This window comes from Psittacula echo (assembly GCF_963264785.1).
Source record: "Psittacula echo genome assembly, chromosome: 8".
Classification (NCBI taxonomy): Eukaryota; Metazoa; Chordata; class Aves; order Psittaciformes; family Psittacidae; genus Psittacula; species Psittacula echo.
In genome coordinates, this window is record NC_137744.1 from 10,497,802 (window position 1) to 10,518,838 (window position 21,037).

Genomic DNA, 21,037 nt, shown 5'->3' on the forward strand with positions numbered 1-21,037 from the left:
TTACCCACACCATTCATGCCTGGTTCCACTGTGTATGGACACATACACCAGCATGCTTAAGAGGCAGTGTCCAAGCAATGCCCATATCAAAAGCCTGTGCTCAGACATGACCTTGCATGTGTGTTTATATCTGCTTATGTCCAGGGCTGCTACTCACCTGTAGTCTGCATGTATATCTGTACACCTTGGAGACAAAACACTCTCCCGTGCGCACATGCCTTCAGCTGCTCCCACACATCCCAGACAGCAGCACAGTGCACATGTATGTAGACGTTTGGCTGCAAGTGTATGTGCATATGCAAAGCACACGCACACCCACAGAGTCAGGGACACAGCATTAAAAAATCCAGTTCACGGGCTGGATGAACGTGCTCCCTGAGCGGATGCAGACCCACATTTGCCAGGAATAGCACTTAAATGCAGCTGCTTGCTCGCAGCTGGGCTTGCCTGTTCAGCAGGGGGAACATGGCCTTTTGGATCAAAAAGAGCACCAAGAGGCAAGAGGCCTTGCCCTTGTTCAGGGTGGCAGTGGATGTCCTCACTGGGCCAACTTGTAGCTGATGAGGAGGAAAGAGGCCCTATATCCCTCTTCCCACTTTTCCGCTCTGCAGGGCCCCTGGCACATTGGTTACTGCCTCTGTCTCAATTTCCCTGCCTGTATTAAGGAGGTGACACTGATTCCTGAGTTTATGTCCCATGTGAAGCTCTACCGAAGTGTCTAAATCCCTTGAGAAATACATAGTGTCTATATTATGAATATGGAAATTATGACTATGTAAATCTATGTACCTGGGAATGACGGTCTAGAGATGAACAGATACTGGTGCACACTATCCATCCACGATGATCATATGTATATAAGCATGTTGCAAAACCTCACATACCTGCATAGAAACCCACAGGTGAAGTGGGCCTTGCCAGCCTAGACACAGTGTGGTGAAGATGTTCACCTGTGTGCCCCTCTCTGGCCTTTTTACAGTGATTAAAGCAATGCAGTGAAGAGCTGTACCCCTCTGAGTTGCACACTCAGGAACGTTGCTCAAACATTCCACACACACAGCCTTCGTCACTGAGCTGAATGGTTTGTCCATGCACCAAAGCTGGCCTGGGAAGTGTGCTGTCTCACATTTGCACATCCCTGTTCCGTTGAGAAATCCCTGCACATACACGGCCTGTGCATCCAGAGCCTTAACGCACGCCCAGACTTCCCAGTGGTCCCACATACCTCCACCTACACCAGTATGGAGAGACTGGGTTGGAAGGGACCTTAAAGCTCATCCAGTTCCAACCTGCCTGCCATGGGCAGGGACACCTTCCACTAAAGCAGGTTGCTTCAAGCAACCTGGCCTTGAACACTTCCACAACCCAAGCAAGATCTGCACCCACAGTAAGCTTCACACAGACTTGGGTATCATCACACGCATGTACACACATTTGTGCACTTATCACAGCTGTATCCTAGAGCTCCAGCACCTTCATGTGTCTGTATCTCTGTGTGTATAGGCAGGAGTCCAAACATCCTTCGTACCATCAGGAGAGCAAGTCTGTGTGTCTGTCTATGTGTGTGCAGACACACGGGCATGTCAGTGCAAACCCCTGTGTCCAGTGAGGCACGGGGCTGGCTGGCAGTGGTAGTGCTATGGTGCAGCTTTCCAGCTTGACTTGGATGGATGTGGGAGGTGGTGTTGACAGGGAGACATGCTGTTGTGGTGGGTGACTGCAAAGAGCAGCAGTTATCACCAGCAGGGTCTCTATTCTCATGCAAAGCAGGGAATGAGGGTGGCACAGAGGCTGGGTATTCAGGCAGAAAACCTATATACCCCGCAGTGCTGAATAGGTTCATTAGTATCCTCTGCTTTCTGGTTTCCCACCTTCAGTTTTGCTTTGGCTCTTGGGCTGTTTTTAGAAGAAGCTCCCTTCTTTCCGAAATGGCTGGATTGGTGTTAGGGAGGACAGATGCCCCTCCTGAGTGCAAGTCATGGGGTCGGCAGGGAAAGGATCGCTGCTCTGGCACAAAGAGGGGAAAATGGACTCTCCTCCCCTGCCTCTGTCTCTTGATTCGTGTTGCTAAGAAGCCACAATGATGCTGAGTGACAGAAAAGGCATTTTTGCACTCCAAAGATCAGCTGTATGTTGAGGCCGTAGGACTAAAGTAGCATGCTTTTTTCCTTTACTTCAATAATATAAAGAAATACCTGGGTGCACGGAGAAGCAGAGATTGCACTGGGGTGTGTGACAGTGCAGGGTAACTGCTGGGGGGGACTCATGTAGTGGAGAACTCATTGTGTGACCAGTCCATGCAGTGCAGGGTGAGACCAAGAGCAAATGCCCAGCACGGAAGCCAAAGGGAGTGAGCTCTGCAAGAGATCGGCTGAAGCCACCCAATGCACACCTTGGTGGAACAGAAAGGACAATTTCTGCCTCTGTGTGTGTGTGTGTGCACCCACGCATGAGAAGGGCACAGTGAGGCACCCCAAATGTGTGTGTCAGTGGCCAGGAAGAGTGAGTGTGGTGAGTGGTGCCCACATTGAGGGATGCACCAGCCTGATGGCACTGCTGGGATGCAGGCACACACCGGGCTGGAGTGCAGGGGGATGGAGTTTGTGGTACTCAGGAGTCAGGGTGAGCCACAGAAGAGCCAAAATACTGCTGAGACTCCTGTGTCATCCCCCAGGATGGCTTAGGAGCCCTAACAGCCCGCTGGGGCTCGTGTGCAGGCCAAGACCTGTGCAGGGACATTAAACATGAGTGAGCTGGGTGTCTGTAGCACACACAGGAGCTTTGGTGCCAAGGGGCACAAGGGACGCTGCGGCAGTGCTGCCGGGCCAGGATGGCACAAGGGATGATGAGGACTCTCTTCTTTTGTCTTTCAGCCCATCCACTGGGAATATTTCTGTGGTGAAAGAGATTGTGGACAAACTGCTGAAGGGCTATGACGTCCGCCTCAGGCCTGACTTTGGAGGTATGGTGATGGCCAGTCGCAGGGAGCAGAGCACGGGGGCTGCCCTGTGTCCGTGCTGCCAGCTTGGCCTCCTGAAACACTCCCATCTGACATCTCCTCCCTTCATTTGCTAGCCCTCAACTCCTTCTTGCCTTCTCCCTCACCTTTCCTTCTTCTCCCCTGGTTTCCCTCCTCTCACTGGCTCCTCTCCTCCCACTGTCACCCATTCCTGCACACAATTGGGTTGTCCATAGCATGATGTCCCTGAGGACATTTTGCTGGGACAGAGACCCTGCTTTTCCTTTACTCCAAACTTCCCTCCATCACAGACTCCAGGTCATCACTTTCTCCACTTCTGTTCCCATTGCCATTTATTTTGGCTCTTTTCCCTGCAGAGGATTGGGGTGAATGCTGGGCTGTTGGTTGCTCTGCCAGGCTGCCCTTTCAAGCAACAATATGGGATAAAATATTCCCTGGGAGCTGGTGTCCTGGCTGCTATTCAGTAGGAGATGCAAGGATCTGCAATTCCTCTCTTGAGTCCTGTGAGCAGAAAGGAGAATGGGAAGGGCTTTCTCTTTCTCATCCTGGGGGATAAACCTTGGGTTCTGTCATATTCCCGGGTACGTTTGAGGACCATTTGTTGGAGAGGAGTGGGCAGTGGAGAACCACAGCTGACAGCACAGGGAGGGGGGTTTGGAGGACTTCTGTCTCCAGCCTGCCGAGCTTGGCTGTTTTCAGTCTTTTCTGGGCAATGCTTTTTCCTCCTCACAAGGAGATGTGTGGGACTGGGAGATCTTCAGCCTGCAGGAGAACAGGAACCACGTAGAGATGTCCTTCTCCAGATGACTGCTGGGAAGCAGATTCATGCTTTTGCTCACAAGGAGGAGAGATGCCAGGGCCAGTTCCATGGTGATGCAAGGGAAGAGTTTTCTCTCAAGGGGTCTAATCCAGAGTTCCTTGAAGCTGGGGGTGGAGGAATATGGTCATTGATTTAATCAGATTTTAAAGTCACCCCAGCGTATTCCAGTTTCTCATGACCCCATGAACAAACCTGTCTCTCCCTGAAGCTTCTGGTCTCCCCGCAACCTGCTCAAACTTCCCCCCATCCACTGACTGCCCTTTACCCTTCATCAGAGGCTGCATTCTCTCTACATGTACACAGTCCCCATCACGCTCTATCCTGGGGTGGAACAGGGGCTTTCAGGTGGCAGCACTCAGAGCTGCTGGACCTTGGCTTGATGGAGGACTTTGGGCTTTGGGAGATGTTCATACCTCTGTAGCGCTCAGGGGCATCTGGGAGGTCACTTCAGTGCAGTGGGAACCGTTTCAGAGGGGCTTGTAGTGCTCTGCAAGGAAACACGAATCCCCCCACTCCCTTCTCTCCTTTGGATACAGGATATGGGTGGATTTGATTTATTAGCTCTGTTTAAGAAACATGAAATGTCCCTATTAGCTCAACAGTCCCAATCACAGGAATTGGTGCAGTCACATTTTATGAGGGGGAGAACTGCAGAGATGACATAAAAACTGCAAGAAAACCATCTTGTAAGCCACTGAGATGATTCTGATACAGTAAAACAGTAGGTGGTCCAGCTCCGCGGAGGCACAGAGCAGAGGGGTGCAGCAGGGAGCCATGCGGATAGAGGTCCATCAGTTCAGGTGCATTTCACAGCCTATGTGCTCTGATGGCAGGTCCCTGCAGCACCCAATACACAGACCACCCCTTCCCTCAACCTGGGCAGGGCACACGTGCTGCTGACCCTGCATGGGTCTGTGCAATGAACATGCTGGGCTTGGCATCCTTCTCAGCTATAAAGTGCATGTTGTTGGGCAAACATTGCAGTTTATTTGATTCTACTTTGAATTCCCAAAGTACAAGCTACATTTTCATATACTCAAGCAGAGAAATAGAAAAATGATGGTAACCCCCCTTCCCGCACTCATCTCACTGTTGCCTTTCACTGTTTCTTGTCCTCTTTGCTCATGAGTGCAAAGTCCTGGCTGGCAGCACCAGTGGCCATGGTGCTTGGTGTGCAGGGATGCCCTCACTCTTGGCACATTTAGTCCCCTTCCCTATTAAGATAAGCTTATCTGGTTAAAATTGTCCCCACAGCATTTACAGTTGAAGGTGGCTTGAAAGGTGATTCTGAAAGCTTAGCAAGAGTTACAAGCCTAGGGGAAAGGGGGGGACGTTTCATTGCTCCACTGCTATCCCAAGTGCTCACTGGTTCTCTGTGATTTTGGGCCAAATCCGTTGCCAGGAGAAATCCTGTGGGATCATGCCAGGATCTAGAAGCCTTTGCAGCTTCTAGTTCATCCAAGAGCCCTGCTGTGGTGAAGGCAAAATTTCCCCCCAGAGAACTGCATGCAGCTGAAAAAGACACACTTTGGGCAAAACCCTAGAGCGTGTGTGTATGTCTCTCAGGGATGCATGGGACTGGGCTGGACCTGCTTTCCAGCACCTCGGGCTGTTTTCCAGGACACTGCCCTGCAGCCCACCTCATGTTCCACTTGGACCAGCCTGCCACCCTTTGGCTGGTTTCTAGCTGCGCAAGATGGGTGTAAGCCATCTCTGTTGGGGAAGGAGATCACTTGTGCTCTCGTCCCAGGAAGTCCACTCAGGGTGAGCTGTGAATGGCCAAGAGAACATCTCAGAAGGGTGACAGGTCCTGCTTGGATCTGCATGCCCTGGAGGAATGGCATGGGGGTGCCTTAGGGCTGGCCCAGCAGTGATGGAGGGCTCTGAATGGACGGGCAGCTGTCTGCAGCTGGAATGGAGAGGACTGGAACAAAGCAGATACCACTCAGCTGTCTGTGAGCCAGGCTGAGCTGCTCCAGAGAGCACCTCTAGAAAACAGAGCCCTCAGCCCTCTTCAGCTCAAGGATGAGGGCTTTGGGGGCAGAATGGGAGTGCTGGGCTCCCCAGAGGTGTGGGCAGAGAAAGGTCCTTCCCAGATGATTCCCATGTGAGAAATTCAACCCACAAAAGCAATAAACTGGGCTCCCCTCCCACCTCAGCCTTTTCCTTGCTTACTTTCCCTGTATCTTCCTCCTATAGGAGAGTTGTTTCCTTCTTACCATCCTCTCCCCACATCATCGCCCGTGCACTATCCCTGCCTGCTCAGCTCTACAGGCAGGGTACCACCTTTGTACCCTGGGATGCCTCCTCCACGGTTGCTGCTGGCAGAGCAAGAGGTACCTTTGGATGCAGAGGCACTGGAAGAGCCTATTCCCATGTACCATTTGTGCTCCTTCCCATGGTGAGGCAGATCTTACACCTCACAACCTTTCTAAGAGAGCCAGTACTTCCACAGCCTGGCCTCTTCGTTTCAGCATCCCACAGCATTCCCAAGATGTGGTGCTTCGATGGCTTCAAATGCAACTCGCAGCTCTCCAGTCCTGTTTTTGAGAAAGAGAACTCCGACTAATGCCAAAAGGAGGACAGGCCTGCTGGGGATTGCAGTTCACTTTTTAATTTGGAGATGCCTCGTTAGCTCTGGGCCGAGCTGAGTGCCTGGGAAGCATCAGCCACACTCTATCCTCCCCTCTCCACCACCCCCTTGGAAACCCATTAGGCCAATGAGCAGGTCGGCTCTCAGGGGTGGTGCTGTGGCAGTGAGCGTGACGTGCTCATGTGGGGAGCTGGGCTGAACGGGGGGGACACATGGGAGAAAGGGGGAGAATTGGAGCTATGGGGATGTGATGGAAAAATCTGGGAGCAACTCCTCCAGAAAGACATCCCCGTTCAGTGAGGGCAGTCTAAGGGGGTCAAGCATCAGGTGAGGTGAAGTGGAAGAGTTGGTGTTGAAGGTGATGCAGGTACATCAGTTCTTGGGGTGCACGTTGTGTATTCTTCCAGCCTGGGGAGCCCTGGACAGTCCCCCAAGCCATAGAGTAGCACACCATGTTGAAGAGATGGGGAACATGTAGGGACCACAAAACACAGTTTTCATGGGCTAAGCAAGGAGATGGCCTGGGACTGAAAGGGCAGGGGGTCACTTCAAAGCAGATCTAAGGGGTTTGGCCAGGATTGTGGTGAGGATCTATAGCAGCCTTGGAGGACGGATTTACAGGGTAGAAAACAGATGGAGACAACAGCTTTTGGTCTGCTAAAGAGGGAGATCTCTGTCCTGGTACAAGAAAAACAATCATACAGAGAGAGGTCTTTTGGCAGGGAATGCTGGGGACCCTGCTCAGCTCTAGGGGTCATGGCAGTGTATCTCAAAGGGAGATCAAATCCAGCTGGCCCTGGCTTGGGGATGGACAGTACAGGGGCAGTATTCGGTGGGTATATTGCGAGCACAACAATGACACCACAGTAAGCCAAGCAGGATGCTCACCAGTTAGGACTGGATGAGGAGAGGATGCTGCAGATCAGGTCTGGGAAGCATTGCAAGGCCACGGGTGGGGGAGAGAGGGAGTTTTCAGAGAAGCATCTTGTAAGTGCTCTCAGGCACTTGCTTTCAGAAGCATTAGTTCCATAGGAGGAAAAAAAAAGAAAGCAAAAATACAGCAAGCAACTGAAGACTGTATTGCCCCAGGGTAGAGAGGAAAATGAAGGAATGGCAGGAGGATCCCACTTGAGCTCAGTGACTCAGCTGCTCTCTGTTGGTGCAACATCTCCAGCCCAAAACTTTGTGAGAGTTTCAAGGACTTGCTTCTGTTTCCCAGGCATGGATGGAAAGGGACCTTTTATGGTTTCCCAGCACCGATCACAGATCTTGTTAGCCAAAAGCAAGGTGAGAGCATTGTCTGCTCCTTGCCTGCAGCCCACCCAGAGTGCAGGGTTCATATTGCTTCTCTTGGGTGGTGTGCACGGTGTCTGAAAATGCCTGGTGAAAAAGGAATGACCGAGAAGCCCTCAGGTTTACATGCTAAATCTAATGTTTTCATGCCTGTCGATCCAGCAGCTTTCCCTGCTCTATTTTTAATTCGCACTTCCCTAAGGACAAATAGCTCTTATGGGGTCTTGGATTGAAATGAGCCTGTGTCCTGCTCCTCATGTGTTCTGAGGCATGGACCTGGCTTCCCAGGTCTCACCACCTTTGCCCAGTCTCACCCCTCTCTCCCTTGACACCCAAACCGCGCTTTAACCTCAATATTTTGGACTCCCTCCTTTCTATCCCTTGCCTCTTCTGCCCTCAGCCCCTTTCTGCTCCATCACACCTCCACCCTTCTTGGGACCCAGCCTGTCTCCACATCCTGCTTGTTCCTCAAGGGTTCCCCTTCTTCAAAGGCCACTCCAAATTTAGTGGACCTGGGGATGAAATCCTCAGTCCTTCCCTGCATAACAGCATCACCTGAAACCTCGAACTGTGGAAATAAATGATTGCTGATGCATAAAGTGTTGCAGTGAAGCATCGTCAGTAGTTCAGGGCTCTGAAAGTGGCTGCTTTGGTTGGCATGGATGCAGCGGGAGCTGGAGGGGGGCCGAGCTCTGCCCCACCAATCCTGTGTGTCTGGGAAATGGCTGCTCTTAGTGGATCTGTACTGGGGAGAATGGGAATTTGGATTCTTGCATAGCCAAGTCTGGTGATATCGCACATTGTTAAGGCTTCTTGACAATGTCCCTGTTTTCTACTGCATATAAGATTCAGCCACAGTGGTTGTGGTTTTTTCCATGCAGCTCGCTTTGTCTTTTTGAAGGGGAGGGGGGAAATTTTAGGCAAAATGATTCAGAGTTTTCTGGGAACAAGCCGATGCAGGTACCTGCTGGCCTTTTTCCTCTCCTAAGATGTTGGGGGATGAAACCAGCAGCATCTTCAGCAAGGCTGGCCCAGGTACATGCTCAGCAGGCAGGTTCCCAAGGCTGCCGGTAACCAAGGTAGGACAAGAACCATGGTCACTCTCTCTGGTGCTGGTGAAGCATCCCAGAGCGGTGGTGTTGATGTGGGAGGGCCAGGGTGTGGGTCTGGGAAGGGGGCATCCCGCAGGTCCTGGGGTGCCTGTCCCAGGGTTGTAGGAGCTGCAAACCTGCCCTTCCAGGGCTTAGTCCTCAGCTCTCCAGCTCTCTTCCCCTCCACTTCTGTAGCAAAAATGCTTAAATCTCAGAGCAGCCAGATTCAATTTTCCCAATGCTTCTGAGATGCCTTGAGCCAACTCTTTTGCACGCTTCAGGGCAGGGAACTGAGGCTTAGCAGGAAGGCACTGCCCCCACCAGGGCCATCTCCTTCACTGTACACAGGAGAAATTGTCCAAAGCTGGACACAGGGTTAGCCTCGAATGCTGCACTTCAAAGAGCCTTACTACAGTGGGAAATACCACCCTACCTGCTCTATACCCTGGCAAGGCAGAGGATTTGAAAGCAGAGGGGTGAATATGGACCAGATTGGGGAAAGGAGTAAATTAAGGAAGGAAAAGCAGGAGTTGTCTGGAGAAGGCTGCAAGCCCCAGTGTCTGAAGAAAAGCTGGATATGCCACCGAGGCTGCCTGTAGTCCCAGTTTAGTTCCTGAGAAAAGGATGTTCTTGGTCAGTAAAACTGTATGCAGCTGTGCAGCCCTCAATTCCTCTCTCATTTATGTGACTCCTGGCTTCAGACCATGGGTCACATCCTCTCTAGGACTAATCCAGAAGGAAGATGACAACCTCCCGCTGTTGTGTCTTTCTTCATTAACTGAAGTGGCAGGAAACGAAAGGATCCAGTCCTTCTTGGGACATGTGTGGATGTTAGCACATTGCCACATGATGGAATTTCTATTTTCTTTTCACTTTGCTCTTTTTATAGGAAATATATGCTGTGAAAAGGACTTTGAGGCTGTAAAGTCAGACTCTCAGGACTTCAGAAAAGCCAGAATTGAGGTTTCTCGGTGGATCTATATTTGGTCCCCTTGTGAGGGTGCATCAGGAGGCAAGGTCCAACAGTTGCTTGCTCCTGAACACCTCCTCAGAGCACACAACAGATACCATTTACACGTGGAGCTGATCTTTCTTGTTCCCTCATCCAAGAAGGGGACAGGCTGGGAGCACGACAATGGGAATTAGCTGAGGTGGTCATGGCAGGTGATTAGGACAGGTTGAGTCTGCCTGGAGTGAGATGAATGTCTGATGCAAAGCCTGTGAATGAGCAAGCAAAGACCATCTTGGACTGATACTTTCTTGACTGGTTCGCATTCCTACCTGCTCACAACACAGAATTAATTGATTTTATATCTGTTGTCAAGCTCACCAGTGCTGTATGAACATATACACGTCTCCCCTCCAATGATCCGAAGGTATCCCCTGCTGTGGGGGGCCTAGCTAGAACACTTGATTCTCCAGAATACTTGGCAGCATTAGCATCAGCACACTGCATATTGGAAGCACAGCTCCTATTGATTCCAGCCGTATCTCAGTGCTCAGTGTAGTGCCTCAAGAGAGAGGCATGCAGAGTTCACCAAAACCTCTGAGGTTTAGGTGACTTGTGTAGGAAGGAGCACTAGGAACCTCTGTGACACATCCAGCCCCTTAGAACAGGACTCAGCTACACAAACATCTTCTTCCCTTTCCCAAAGGCCTCCCCCTCACTCAATGCATATCTACATCAGCTTCTTCAGCAAATCAGTCAGGGACCCCACTGTCAGCACTATCCTCTGGTATTTAATCCTGCGTCATCCTCCCAGCAAATCCATCCTTCATCAAACAAGGAAAAGGAGTGAACAAGAAGCTTGTGGACTGTTCAATTAAGAACTGGCTCTGTAACACCCATTCATCAGTGGGCGTCCTTCCAACTGACTTTAATCCATAGAAATTTCACATATATACTTTTTAGTGTAATAATATTTTATAATATTAGACCCTTCTCCCAGTGTGATAGAGCTTGTGAACTTCTTGCTGCATCTTGGACATATTTGTGCATTCATCTATGGCCTCCCAAGATTCTTATTATCCTCCTTCAAAGACAGGAAGCTCTGACACAAGAGCAGTGGAGGGAGTTTCGTGTGGCTCAACTAAGATAACAATGAAGATGAGTTACCCTGAGTTTCAGCCCAGAGTCAAATTGGACTTGGGTTTCTGATCAATCTGCGTGCCTAGAGCTGTTCTTGGTGGTACCAATCACTGTTTCTGGATTGGGTATTAGGTGGTGGGCACGAAGTCTTGCTGCCATCCATTAAGCCAGTTTACTTTCACAGGAACTGGAGGAAATGCTGATTCTTGTGTTTGTGCCAAAGCCCATGTTGGATAATTGTATCAGGCTGCCCTCCTCCTTCCTTTTCACCCTCGCCTGGTGCACTGTTTCCCTGCAGCTCAGCCACTCACTGACACAGTCACTTTCCAGCAGTTCTGGAGCTGGTCTTTAATAGTTCATGGGGAATAATGAGGGGCTGTATGATATCTCTCTAAAAGAAAGATGTTATCAGTGTTTTAACAAAGCATTTAGTCCATGAATTTTGCTTCTTTTCTTAGTCATAGATTTTTTATGCCCAAATACAATGCATTCAACTTTCTGATTAGTAGAATAATTCCTATATATCTTAATTAATTAACTCATTAAAAGCAGATTGTTGCTTATAGCCCGTCAGGAGGCTGTTTGCCATCTCACCTGGACCCATCTTCCTCCTTGAATAACATCTACAGAACACTTACCATTTCTGAGATTATTCCTGCTGGTAAACTTGCCTTCAAGGGACTGCCACTGAAAGCACAATGTAAAAAGAGTGTAAAACCCATTAGTACAAGTCCTTTTGATTACTCAGAATATATTCCCACAGCCCTAGAGCTGTTCATCAGAGCAGCTTTACATATCTGCATTGTTCATTTCCTGAGACTCCAAATATCCCAGTTAGGCAGAGAGATATTTTTAACCCACATAGCACAAAATATAAAAGCCAAGGAATGTGCTGTAGTTTTACTGCTACATGAAACACAGGCTGTGTGTGCATGTCACTTTTGTCACCTATGTCTGCTTCAAAGAAAAAGAAGTTGGAGGCTACTGAAGTGTCAGGCTGAACTGATGTAAGGTGGTTCCTCAGCAGTAGTGATAGCATTTGGTGCGGAAGTCTGTAAGATCCATTCTTGTGGATAGCTCTTGGTGGGGCTTGTTAAATGTCTCTTTATATCTTGATATTTCATGTGAAATATAATAAACCTGTTAACACATTGCTAGAAACATGGAGAAGGCAAATGATGTGCTTAATGTTGGCATAAAGCCTGTTAAAGGATTTCACATCACATATGTGAGAAAGAGGAATGTGGGATGGTGGAGCCCTATAGCAGGAGCAGATCAGTCAAATAATAAACAGGTATTCTGGAGATCCAGCAACTGATCCTGTTCCCATTAAATGGAAATAAACAGCTCTTCTCAGTCAGCCCTCCCTCCCAGGGTGTAGGAGAGCTGCTGTTTGCTTTGAGCAAGGTATGAATTTCAGGCTGGTTTGGGGAACACTGACCATGCAGTTCCTATAGGCTATTCTTCTGGTTTTGGCATTTATCCTTGGTTCTGTGTTGAAGATAAAAACCTTTTTCCTCTCTGATCTTTCCCCCCTCCAGTTCCTGTTTCTCCTGCTCTTTGTAGTCCTGCAGGAATAGTGCTGTTAAGTAGTTGTGCACTTACAGATGTCTCTGCTTGTGACAGGGGTGAGCCTTAACCAAAACTATCGTGGCTTGAATTTCCTTCCTCAGACCTCAGGACCTCTTAGCTCAAATCTGGGATGGCTCAAAATACCATTATAGTCGGAAAAGGGCCTCTGTAAAAATTACATCTTGTTGTTCCATATTTATTCTCCCTCAGTGGTTTCCATGTCAAACTTGCTCAGTTTACCAGTCAAAACAAGATATTTCTACCTGCCAGCTCTGCCAGCTCAGCCTGGGCTCTGGAAATCAAGCTGTGCTCTCTCTGCTCTGGACATCATTACAAGCCAAAAAGGATTCTCAAATCAGGGCTGAACTGGATGTGATTTTGATTATGCACGAATATAATTTGTTCTCAGGTGGTATTATGGGCTCTGTGTGACAGATAGCAGCAAGTCTCCCGAGCTGTGCAAACACTGACTAGCAAATCTTCCTTACTACCCGTGGGATGATGGACCCCCGCTAGGTCCATTTTACATCTAGGGGACTTCAAAAGGGGGCAGCTTGGTGGAGATGGCACAGAAAACCTATGGCAAAACAAGGAATAGCTTCCTGATATTGCTCTTTATTAATGAGAATAGACCTGAGCACCTTTAATGCTCTAGTCCACTGCTTGGTCACCAAACCGTGACCTTTTCTTCGACTGTGAAATCCTCAAAAGGAACAGGCAGGTGGGCCCCCTTCTTGCTGCAGAGAAACGACAGGGCTATAGCCATAGGAAAGGTTCTCACAGGCAGTGGGCATTAAGTTTGTTCACAAACAGTTCCCCTTCTGACTTATGGAGCAGGAGGGCATTCCCTATCATTCTTTTCAGAAAAACTGAAATTCTGAGGATTTGATCCTTGGCTGAATGTTTCAGGAAATTGTATGTGGCAGCTGGCATGTTCACTGTGTATGATCATGTCATACAGGAGAAAAAGTGGGGAGGATGTCCTGCCTATTGCACTAGTTCCAACCTTCATTCTTCTTGTGCTTCTGTAATGAATCTCACCATGGGCTGTCAGCAAGAAGGGACACCAGAGCCTTCCCTGCCCCAGTGCAAGACTCCGCTCTCTGAGCCCGCAGGGTCATTTCAGCCACTAAAAGCCATGGTAAGCTTTTATCTACTCCACAGACCAACCCCTACCAAGAGCAATGACGCAGAAGCAGTGTGCCTTACTTGATTCCTTTGACTGTTTATCATCCTGTGCTTACATTCGTGACCAAGGCTCATCAATCAGCTGAGATGTGAGAACACCAAACTGCCCCTTCATCTTCCACAGGTCTTAACAGCAGCTACACCACAGAAACAGGATGGGTTTCCTGATCAGGACATCTTTCCAAGCACATCCCCTCAGCTACCAAGCAGCTTCCTGGTGTTCTTCTTGCTCTTTTTCTACACACTGGCCATAGCAGAACAATCCATCTGCAGACTTCTTTCTTTAAGGAGCTTTGCATTAGTGAGACCACAGCAGATGACTTCTCCAGGTTGGGGGAAACTTGCAATATGGGAAAAGCCAGGTCTGGGGGCTGCACTGGGCAGTTCATAGGAATGTGTGAAGAAGAGGGCTGTCCATTGCAGGTGTAGATTCAGAGGCTGTCACATCAGGAGAGGAAGACACTCATGTTAGAGGTGGGAGCTCATTGGTGGGGCATTGTCACCTTCAATTCATCACTGAAGAAGGAAACCTCCTCCTTCTGGGGAGATCTGCAGGAAAGCCCGGTCTGCCTCTGGGGAAGGGTCTCAGCTTCATAGGAAATTTATGGAAGTGAGGGACAGGGTAAGTTATGAGCTGAATTTTTCTTCTTATCCTCCTTTCATATCAAAAATAGAACACTCATCACAAGCTCCCCTACATGTTTTTCTTCCCTATTGCATACTAGCTCCTTGCTAGTATTTGAAGCTGGAGAGAAAAAAAAGTGATGAGTACTCAAGTTAATAATGCGTGATTATTATGTTGATGAATTGCTGGAGATGAATATATATGTAAAAGCTCTGCAAGATTTGCTCATCCATGCATCCTGAGTGAAAGCAATTATTTTGGTGAGCAAACGGCAGTTAGTTCTAGATCTTAATAAGAGGTGCTGGGGTAAAATGTAACCTTGTAGCTTTTGACCTGCTGAATTTCCAGGACCCCTTTGCAAATCAATCATTGCTGAAATGATGGAAATACCAACACAGGGCTCAGTCTTTCAGAAGTGACTAACTTACAAACTTGAATTCTTCTTCCAAACCCCCTCAGTCATCACTGAGTTTTGTAAGATTTTCTCTGTCTTGAGACAGGGAAAAGCGAAACAACCTGAAAAAGACACATCCAAGTGACCCAGAAACCAGGAGATAAGAACATACCATCCCATGTATAACATTAGGAAAGAGGGAGGTTTGTTTTTGTGTGTGCTTTGCTTCTCATGATTTCTAACTCAGACTCATGATTTTAATGTGAATGTCATGATATTTTCAGGCTTGATCCACTCTTTTTCTTCAATACTTACACTGTAATGGTCCTGACTGTCACTGAGTGTAAGCCTTGGGCACTGTACCCCAAAGCTCTGCCTTCAAGCTGAGCTAAAGGGCCATGTGCCCTTCATAGGATAAGGAAAGTACTGGGTGTGCAGACATGGTGGTGGGGGGCATCTATAGTCATCATTAACAAGAGCCCCACTGGCAGGGTCTGTCAGTAGGGATAAGGAAGAAACTGGGAAAAGGCTCTATCTCCACAAAGTAACAAGAAAGGATTGCCCTTCTCTTCCTTGGGTGCTCCAGCCACTGATTTTGCATTGTGTTGGGTGATAAAGGACAATGTTCAGAAATCATCTCATGGAGGTATAGCAAGGGGACCACAGCAGGTCTTTCCCCTGCTGCTCCTGGATGTCCCAGCCCTGATTTCAATATCTGTGCAAGTCTGGCACATCCTGACCTGGCTGTCTTGTTTCTTTTCTTTTTTCTCTTCATACTGCATGTGTCCAACTGGATTCTATCCAGGAGTTAGGTGTTTCGGTATCCTTTAAAGACAAGTATGTAAACAGCGATGAGGAGGTGTGACTAACTCATTAAAATTTGAAAACGGGGAAAAAAGGAAACCACCTTCTTGTTGTCATTTTGATAAAAATTACAAGTCCAGATATTTGGTTGTTCCTACAAATATTTCCAAGACAGAGTAATGGATTTGGTATGAACGGGGAAGCTTGTGTTAACCCATTTAAAATAATTTGGTTCGGCTCATTTTCAGCTAAGGGGATTAAATGGCTCAGGATTTGGTAATGTGTGAGAGTGTTTTCCCAGACAGGTCACATACTCAAGTACAGGCCAGGTCTGCAGTTGTTTGGGGATGCTATTTCCAGTGCACATAAGAGACAAGCTCCTCTATGTGGCAGATATTTACCGGTAATGTGCTAGAGAAACCCAGCACTGAAAAGGTAGGTCAGGACCTTTGTGCCCTGAGTGGGAAGACGAGAAGTGAGACAGGCTGATGGGAAACATGGGAGATCAAGGAGGGTGGAGGGTCCTGTGGAGGGAGGGAGCCAAGTGGTTGGATCTTGGTTGGATCAGTCCCCAGCAAGCACTGGGAGAGGATGAGGTGGGATGGGATATCCTACATATAGCATCACCCCGCCATTAGTAGCTGTTTGGTTGTGGATAGGAGGATAGTGCTATGGTTTTCCCAGGTAGTTTGCTGCTCTCCTGACTCCTTAGCTGCTGCAAGGAATGTCATGGTGCTGGGAGGGTCCCAGCAGTAGGGTTTCAGCCTTAATCCTACTTAAAAATGTATGGGTGTTTATGGACCTTGTAGCACTTGTGCAGGTGTCCAGCACTTTAGGTTACAAAAGTGTTTTCCAGACTGAGGAAGCCCTGGGAGAGGATCTGCTCTGAGGCTAAACTTGTGAGCTGGAGAAGAGGCAGGAGAGGGCAGCTGCCTGCACTGAGGCTTGTGATGAGTGTGTTCTGATGGAAAGCTGTTGGTATGTGACTAAATAGCTTTGCTCCCTTTTGCACATTTACCTAGGGTTCAAAATACTTAGTGTCTGTGTGCAACCACTCTGAAGGTCTGCCCTCTTAAAAAGCAGGGTGGCAGGGAGTGAGGGTAGGAAATGAGGAGCAGAAGAGTGCCAAAGGCTTCTGAGCCTGCCTGACCTGGGAGAGTGGTAGCTATGGGCATGCAGAGAAGTACCCGGGTTAGCTGTAAGGTGATGGAGCAAACACAAGCTCTGAGGGCCTGAACAAAAGCAAAACGGCTGGACTGCTTCTGAGTTTCCCCCCAGCTTCTGGGTAGGAGGGCAGAGCTGTGCCCCATGGCTGCACTGGCAGGGCCTACAGGAGAGATGTGCTCATCTGCCAGCATCCTGACAGAGGTAGGAGGGAAGTCTTCTCAGGTGGAAAAACATGGGGGTGGCTGATCAGTGTGGGTCTGATGCTTCACATTGCAGCTGGGGAAAAATTGCCTGTCTTGTGTTGATCTGCTGTCAGTCTACAATGTATGCTTGCTCAGGAGGCTCTCTTGCCCTCCTGCTGCTGCTCTTGGTGGAGAGAAAGAGCTGAAGGGATCTGGGGTGCTCAGTGTCTCTGCTTTGCCCAGGGATAGCTCAGTGTAACCACAGGGAAACGCAATGCTTCCTGGTGCCCAGCTCTGCAGAGAGGGATGTAAAAGCAAAACACACAGTGCGTGCCCTGCAGCTTGCAAAGCTACAGAGCTGGTTTGTGTGGATACCCTGGAGGACACTAGGAGGAATGTCCCTGGGAGGGGAGAGCAGGTGAGAGATCCTTGCTCTAGCAGCCCAGTGCACCAGGAAGTCAGGGCATTGCCTTCATCTCCTGATGGTCAGATTTGGATCTGCCTTCTGCAACCACCCTGCTCCAAGAAAGAAACTGATGGCAGTGGCAGCCCTGCAAAGTAAACTGGCTGCGGTCTGAGCTGGGTGTTGCCTGCTTCAAGAAATCAATGGTAGTTGAGAATTGGTGCTCTTAGTAAAGCTGCTCTTAAAGAGTTGATTGCTTGGGACACACTGGTAGTGCTGGGTTCATAATGAACAGGTCTGGTAAGGTGATGCAGTTGTGTATGTCTGTAAATGAGAGCAAATATGCAGTCTGACACACCTGGGAACTTATTTTCCCCTCACTTTGCTATAAAATTACCAAGTGAGCATCACCCAGGCAAGAGAGATGAATATGAAAGGCTATCTTCATCACTGAGGATGAAACAGCTTTAAAAACCAATGTCTCCTGCAAGTTGACCTAGGCCTCTCCCAAGAGCAGATGGCATTCTGAGCAGTCAGTCATTTTTCTTAATGCTGGAAGCCCTGTGTGCGTACAGGTGCTTTGCTGAGCCCACCAGTAGTACAGATGATGTAAGGGTTGGTGTCTACTCTCTTGTTCCATTTTTAAGACTGTACATTTTAGACCTTGTTTTTATTCATCTTGGGTAGCTCTCTACCAACATCTTTTAAAATCAACCCTGATTTAGCTTCGCCTGTAATCCTTCGATACCTCTGGGACAACCTTTACACTGTTCTTGCAGCCAGTTGATTGTTCCCTCTCACTTCCAAATTTCCACGGGATATTTGCAATATTCCACTCTAATACCTACTAATCCATTAAAAATGCCCATGAGATAGATTAGGTAATCCACTGCGCCTCACAGATTGTGCTCCTTAGCTTTCTGCTTTCCCTAGAATAGTTACAGAACGAGTGCTACATCTGCACTGGGAAAGCATTGTTCCTCCATAAGGATCCCTCAGCACTGACTTACAAGCAGCACAGCTTGCTTGAGAAAATGCTCTGTTATCTATTCAGATCTACAGGGACAGCTTCATTTGACAACATGCTGGAAAAGTGGCTGCCTTTATCGAGGTTAACCTGTGTGTTTGCAAAGAGCATCACAGGATAGCAGTACTTGAGTGGTCAGTTCTGCCTGCTCTGCAGGTGCTGTGTCTCTTGGCTACTTGAATTGGCCTCATTGCTTGATTGGAGGAAAGCTTGTCTCTTCCTGGAGCCCTTGATTTTTTCAGTGTGTAGATGTCCCAAAAGTCTGCTCAAGAGCTCTGCTATAGTTGTACCCTCTCTCAGATACTCCATCAAATATGTGTGCTGTCCCTGATATCACTGTCTTGGTGAGAGCTTACTCTAACTTTTCATTTCTCTTTTGGAGAAATTTATATTATTTTAGAGAAATTTATATTATTTATATTATTATTTCCAAATAGAGAAATCTATTTGGAAGTCCCTGGTATTACCCCATCTTAAATGAATAGCACGCACTCAGTCATCTGACTGGATGAGGTGAAAAGCCAAGCTGCCAGGAGAACAGAATGGTAAAGGCTGGAAATCTTCATTAGCCTCCTTGCACAGGGTGACGCTGTGTCTGGTCTGATGGGGATGGATGGAAAACCTAGCAAGGTTAGGCACAATCTTGTTCTGTGCACAGGCTCAGTGGCTTTAAAAGTGCCAAGCATTCCCTAAAGAAGCATGGCAAAACACAGCAAACCTGTCAGGCAGAAGAAACTGTTTTCTGCCAGACCTCTTTACAATCTCCATGCCCCTGCACAATAATGAATCCATGGGGAAGCAGCAGGTACTGACAGCCCCAGATATTTTGGAGACCAGGGCCTTTTTTTTCTGCTGAAAAGTATCACATGTGCTTCATGTGGAGAAGATTCCTCAGCAGCAGCAAGTCCCTAATAGCTCCCTGTTCCCCCATAGACAAGAAGGCAATGTCATATTTGCTGACTTGTCATGAGACCATCTCTCTTTCTGGTACCATGTAACAGTGGCCAAAATCATAATGTCATGGTATGCTTTGCTCTTTTAAATCCAATGGATGTCATGGAGTGATATGCTAGGAGTAGCAGCCCCTGAATGTGTCTGATGTCCCTGGCTGTTGTGCTGAGCCTGGCAAGATAAGTGTGCAGCATTGGCTGTGGGTGGGGGAGAGGTCACGGAAATAAGAGTGAAAAATCAAGTGGGAAAAAGGGCCGGAGAATATTTAATGGGCATTTAAACCTAGATTTTGTTGGAAAAGTGTAAGTAGGTTCCTAAGAGACCCTGCTGAACTTGGCACTTCCAGATGTCACCGCAAATCAGTGATGCTGGGTGAAAGTGGTTCCCAAAATGTTTCTGCTTTCGTGATACAGTCAAGTTTTCTCACTCCTCAAGCAATGTTAACACTTAACTGAGTATGTGCCTGATGCTGTGCATAAGCTATAAAAAAATAAATAAATAGGAAAGGAACAGGAAGATCAGTGTTGGAAAACTTCTTTGTGATTGGCTTGAGTAGCCTGCTGGGATGTCATCTTTTAGACATTCTCTTATTAACTGCTATAGCAGAGCCTCAGTCTTGAGATCTGTGAGCACAGCTATTATGAAGATACCAATTTGCGAACTCTTCTTACAATCCTCCTATGTGGTGAAAATCCAGGAGCATTTCCATCCTTCCTGTCCTAGGGTGCAGGCAAAGACTTCTCCATTGTGAATTTGAGTATCCTTTGAGTTATCTTTTGGGTGGGTTAAAAAATCTATGGCCCAGGACTAATTAGTCCATCAGCTGAAAATGATTCAATTTTCAGGTTTGGGAGGCACAGAGTGGAACTTCTTAAGAGATCATATGGTTGCATCCAGGCAGCTGTTCCTCAGCTAGTGATAAGGCTCATAAGAAATGTGTGACCTTCTGCATCTCTGATTACCTGGGAGCTCTTTCCTCCTAACTAACCATGTCTGTTAGCCCTTGTATAACCAACTCATCGCTGCATGTAGCAGTGATGTGGGTCATGGTTTTAAGCTGTAAACATAAAGCCAGGGTGCCCCGAGGTTCAGTGCTGTGAACAAAGCAGAGGCAGCAGCTTGGGCAAACCATTTTCTGCAGAAAGAGCAAGCAGATACCGAATCAAGGGATACTGATTCACTTGTTCAGGAATAAATGGGGATAAGACTGAAAGAAAAAGTCCTGGGAGTGAAATTACAGTTTGTCTATTGATCATGCCTTTCCCAAGCCTGACAGTATCCTAACTGCTGATCCTGTTTGGGGTGAGGATCATTGAAAATGCAGATAAGGCGCTGCAATCCTGCAGTTACATTTATTGTCAAACCTTGCCCTCTTCATGCCTGCCTGTATTACCCTGCATTTGCAGAAACAGTTCTGCCAGCCTGTGCAGGGCAATCATGTCTGGGACTTGCTGTTTCTGGGCTCTAGTACCACTGCTGTCCTCTGGCTTCTGAAGAGCTGCGGATGAGGAGCAAAGTTTTACATGGTCTTATGCCTTATGTGGGTATTTACCATTGCAGGGTAAGGCACAGACCTGTTCTATAGGCAGGTTTAGTGGCTGAAGCCTCTAATATCTCTGGTTGGGTTTGTTTACTCAGCAGAAGGCCTTAAAGCAGCCTTCCTGCTGCTGCAGAGATCTCAGAGGCTGGTGATACCACAGGCAGGGTGCAAGCAAGGAATGCTGGGGCTCATGCACAAAGCTGTCTTGAATAATCTTTCCTCTTGTCCTAAACAGACAGTACTGTACTCCCTCTTCCTGCATGCATGATGCACTCTACTGGCAAGAGCTGGGCTGCCCCTTTAGCATCTCTAACCTCC

General features: G+C 48.1%; 1 protein-coding gene across 2 annotated transcripts in view; it reads left to right on the forward strand.

Moving 5' to 3' along the window:
* The window catches only part of LOC308224829 (gamma-aminobutyric acid receptor subunit beta-4), a 71,533-nt gene that overhangs the window by 1,837 nt on the left and 48,659 nt on the right, over positions 1-21,037 (forward strand). For both annotated transcript variants that reach the window (XM_080625099.1, XM_080625100.1), the window contains exon 2: positions 2,874-2,962. In XM_080625099.1, coding sequence (XP_080481225.1) covers positions 2,874-2,962 — 89 coding nt within the window. The remainder of the gene's footprint in view (positions 1-2,873; positions 2,963-21,037) is intronic.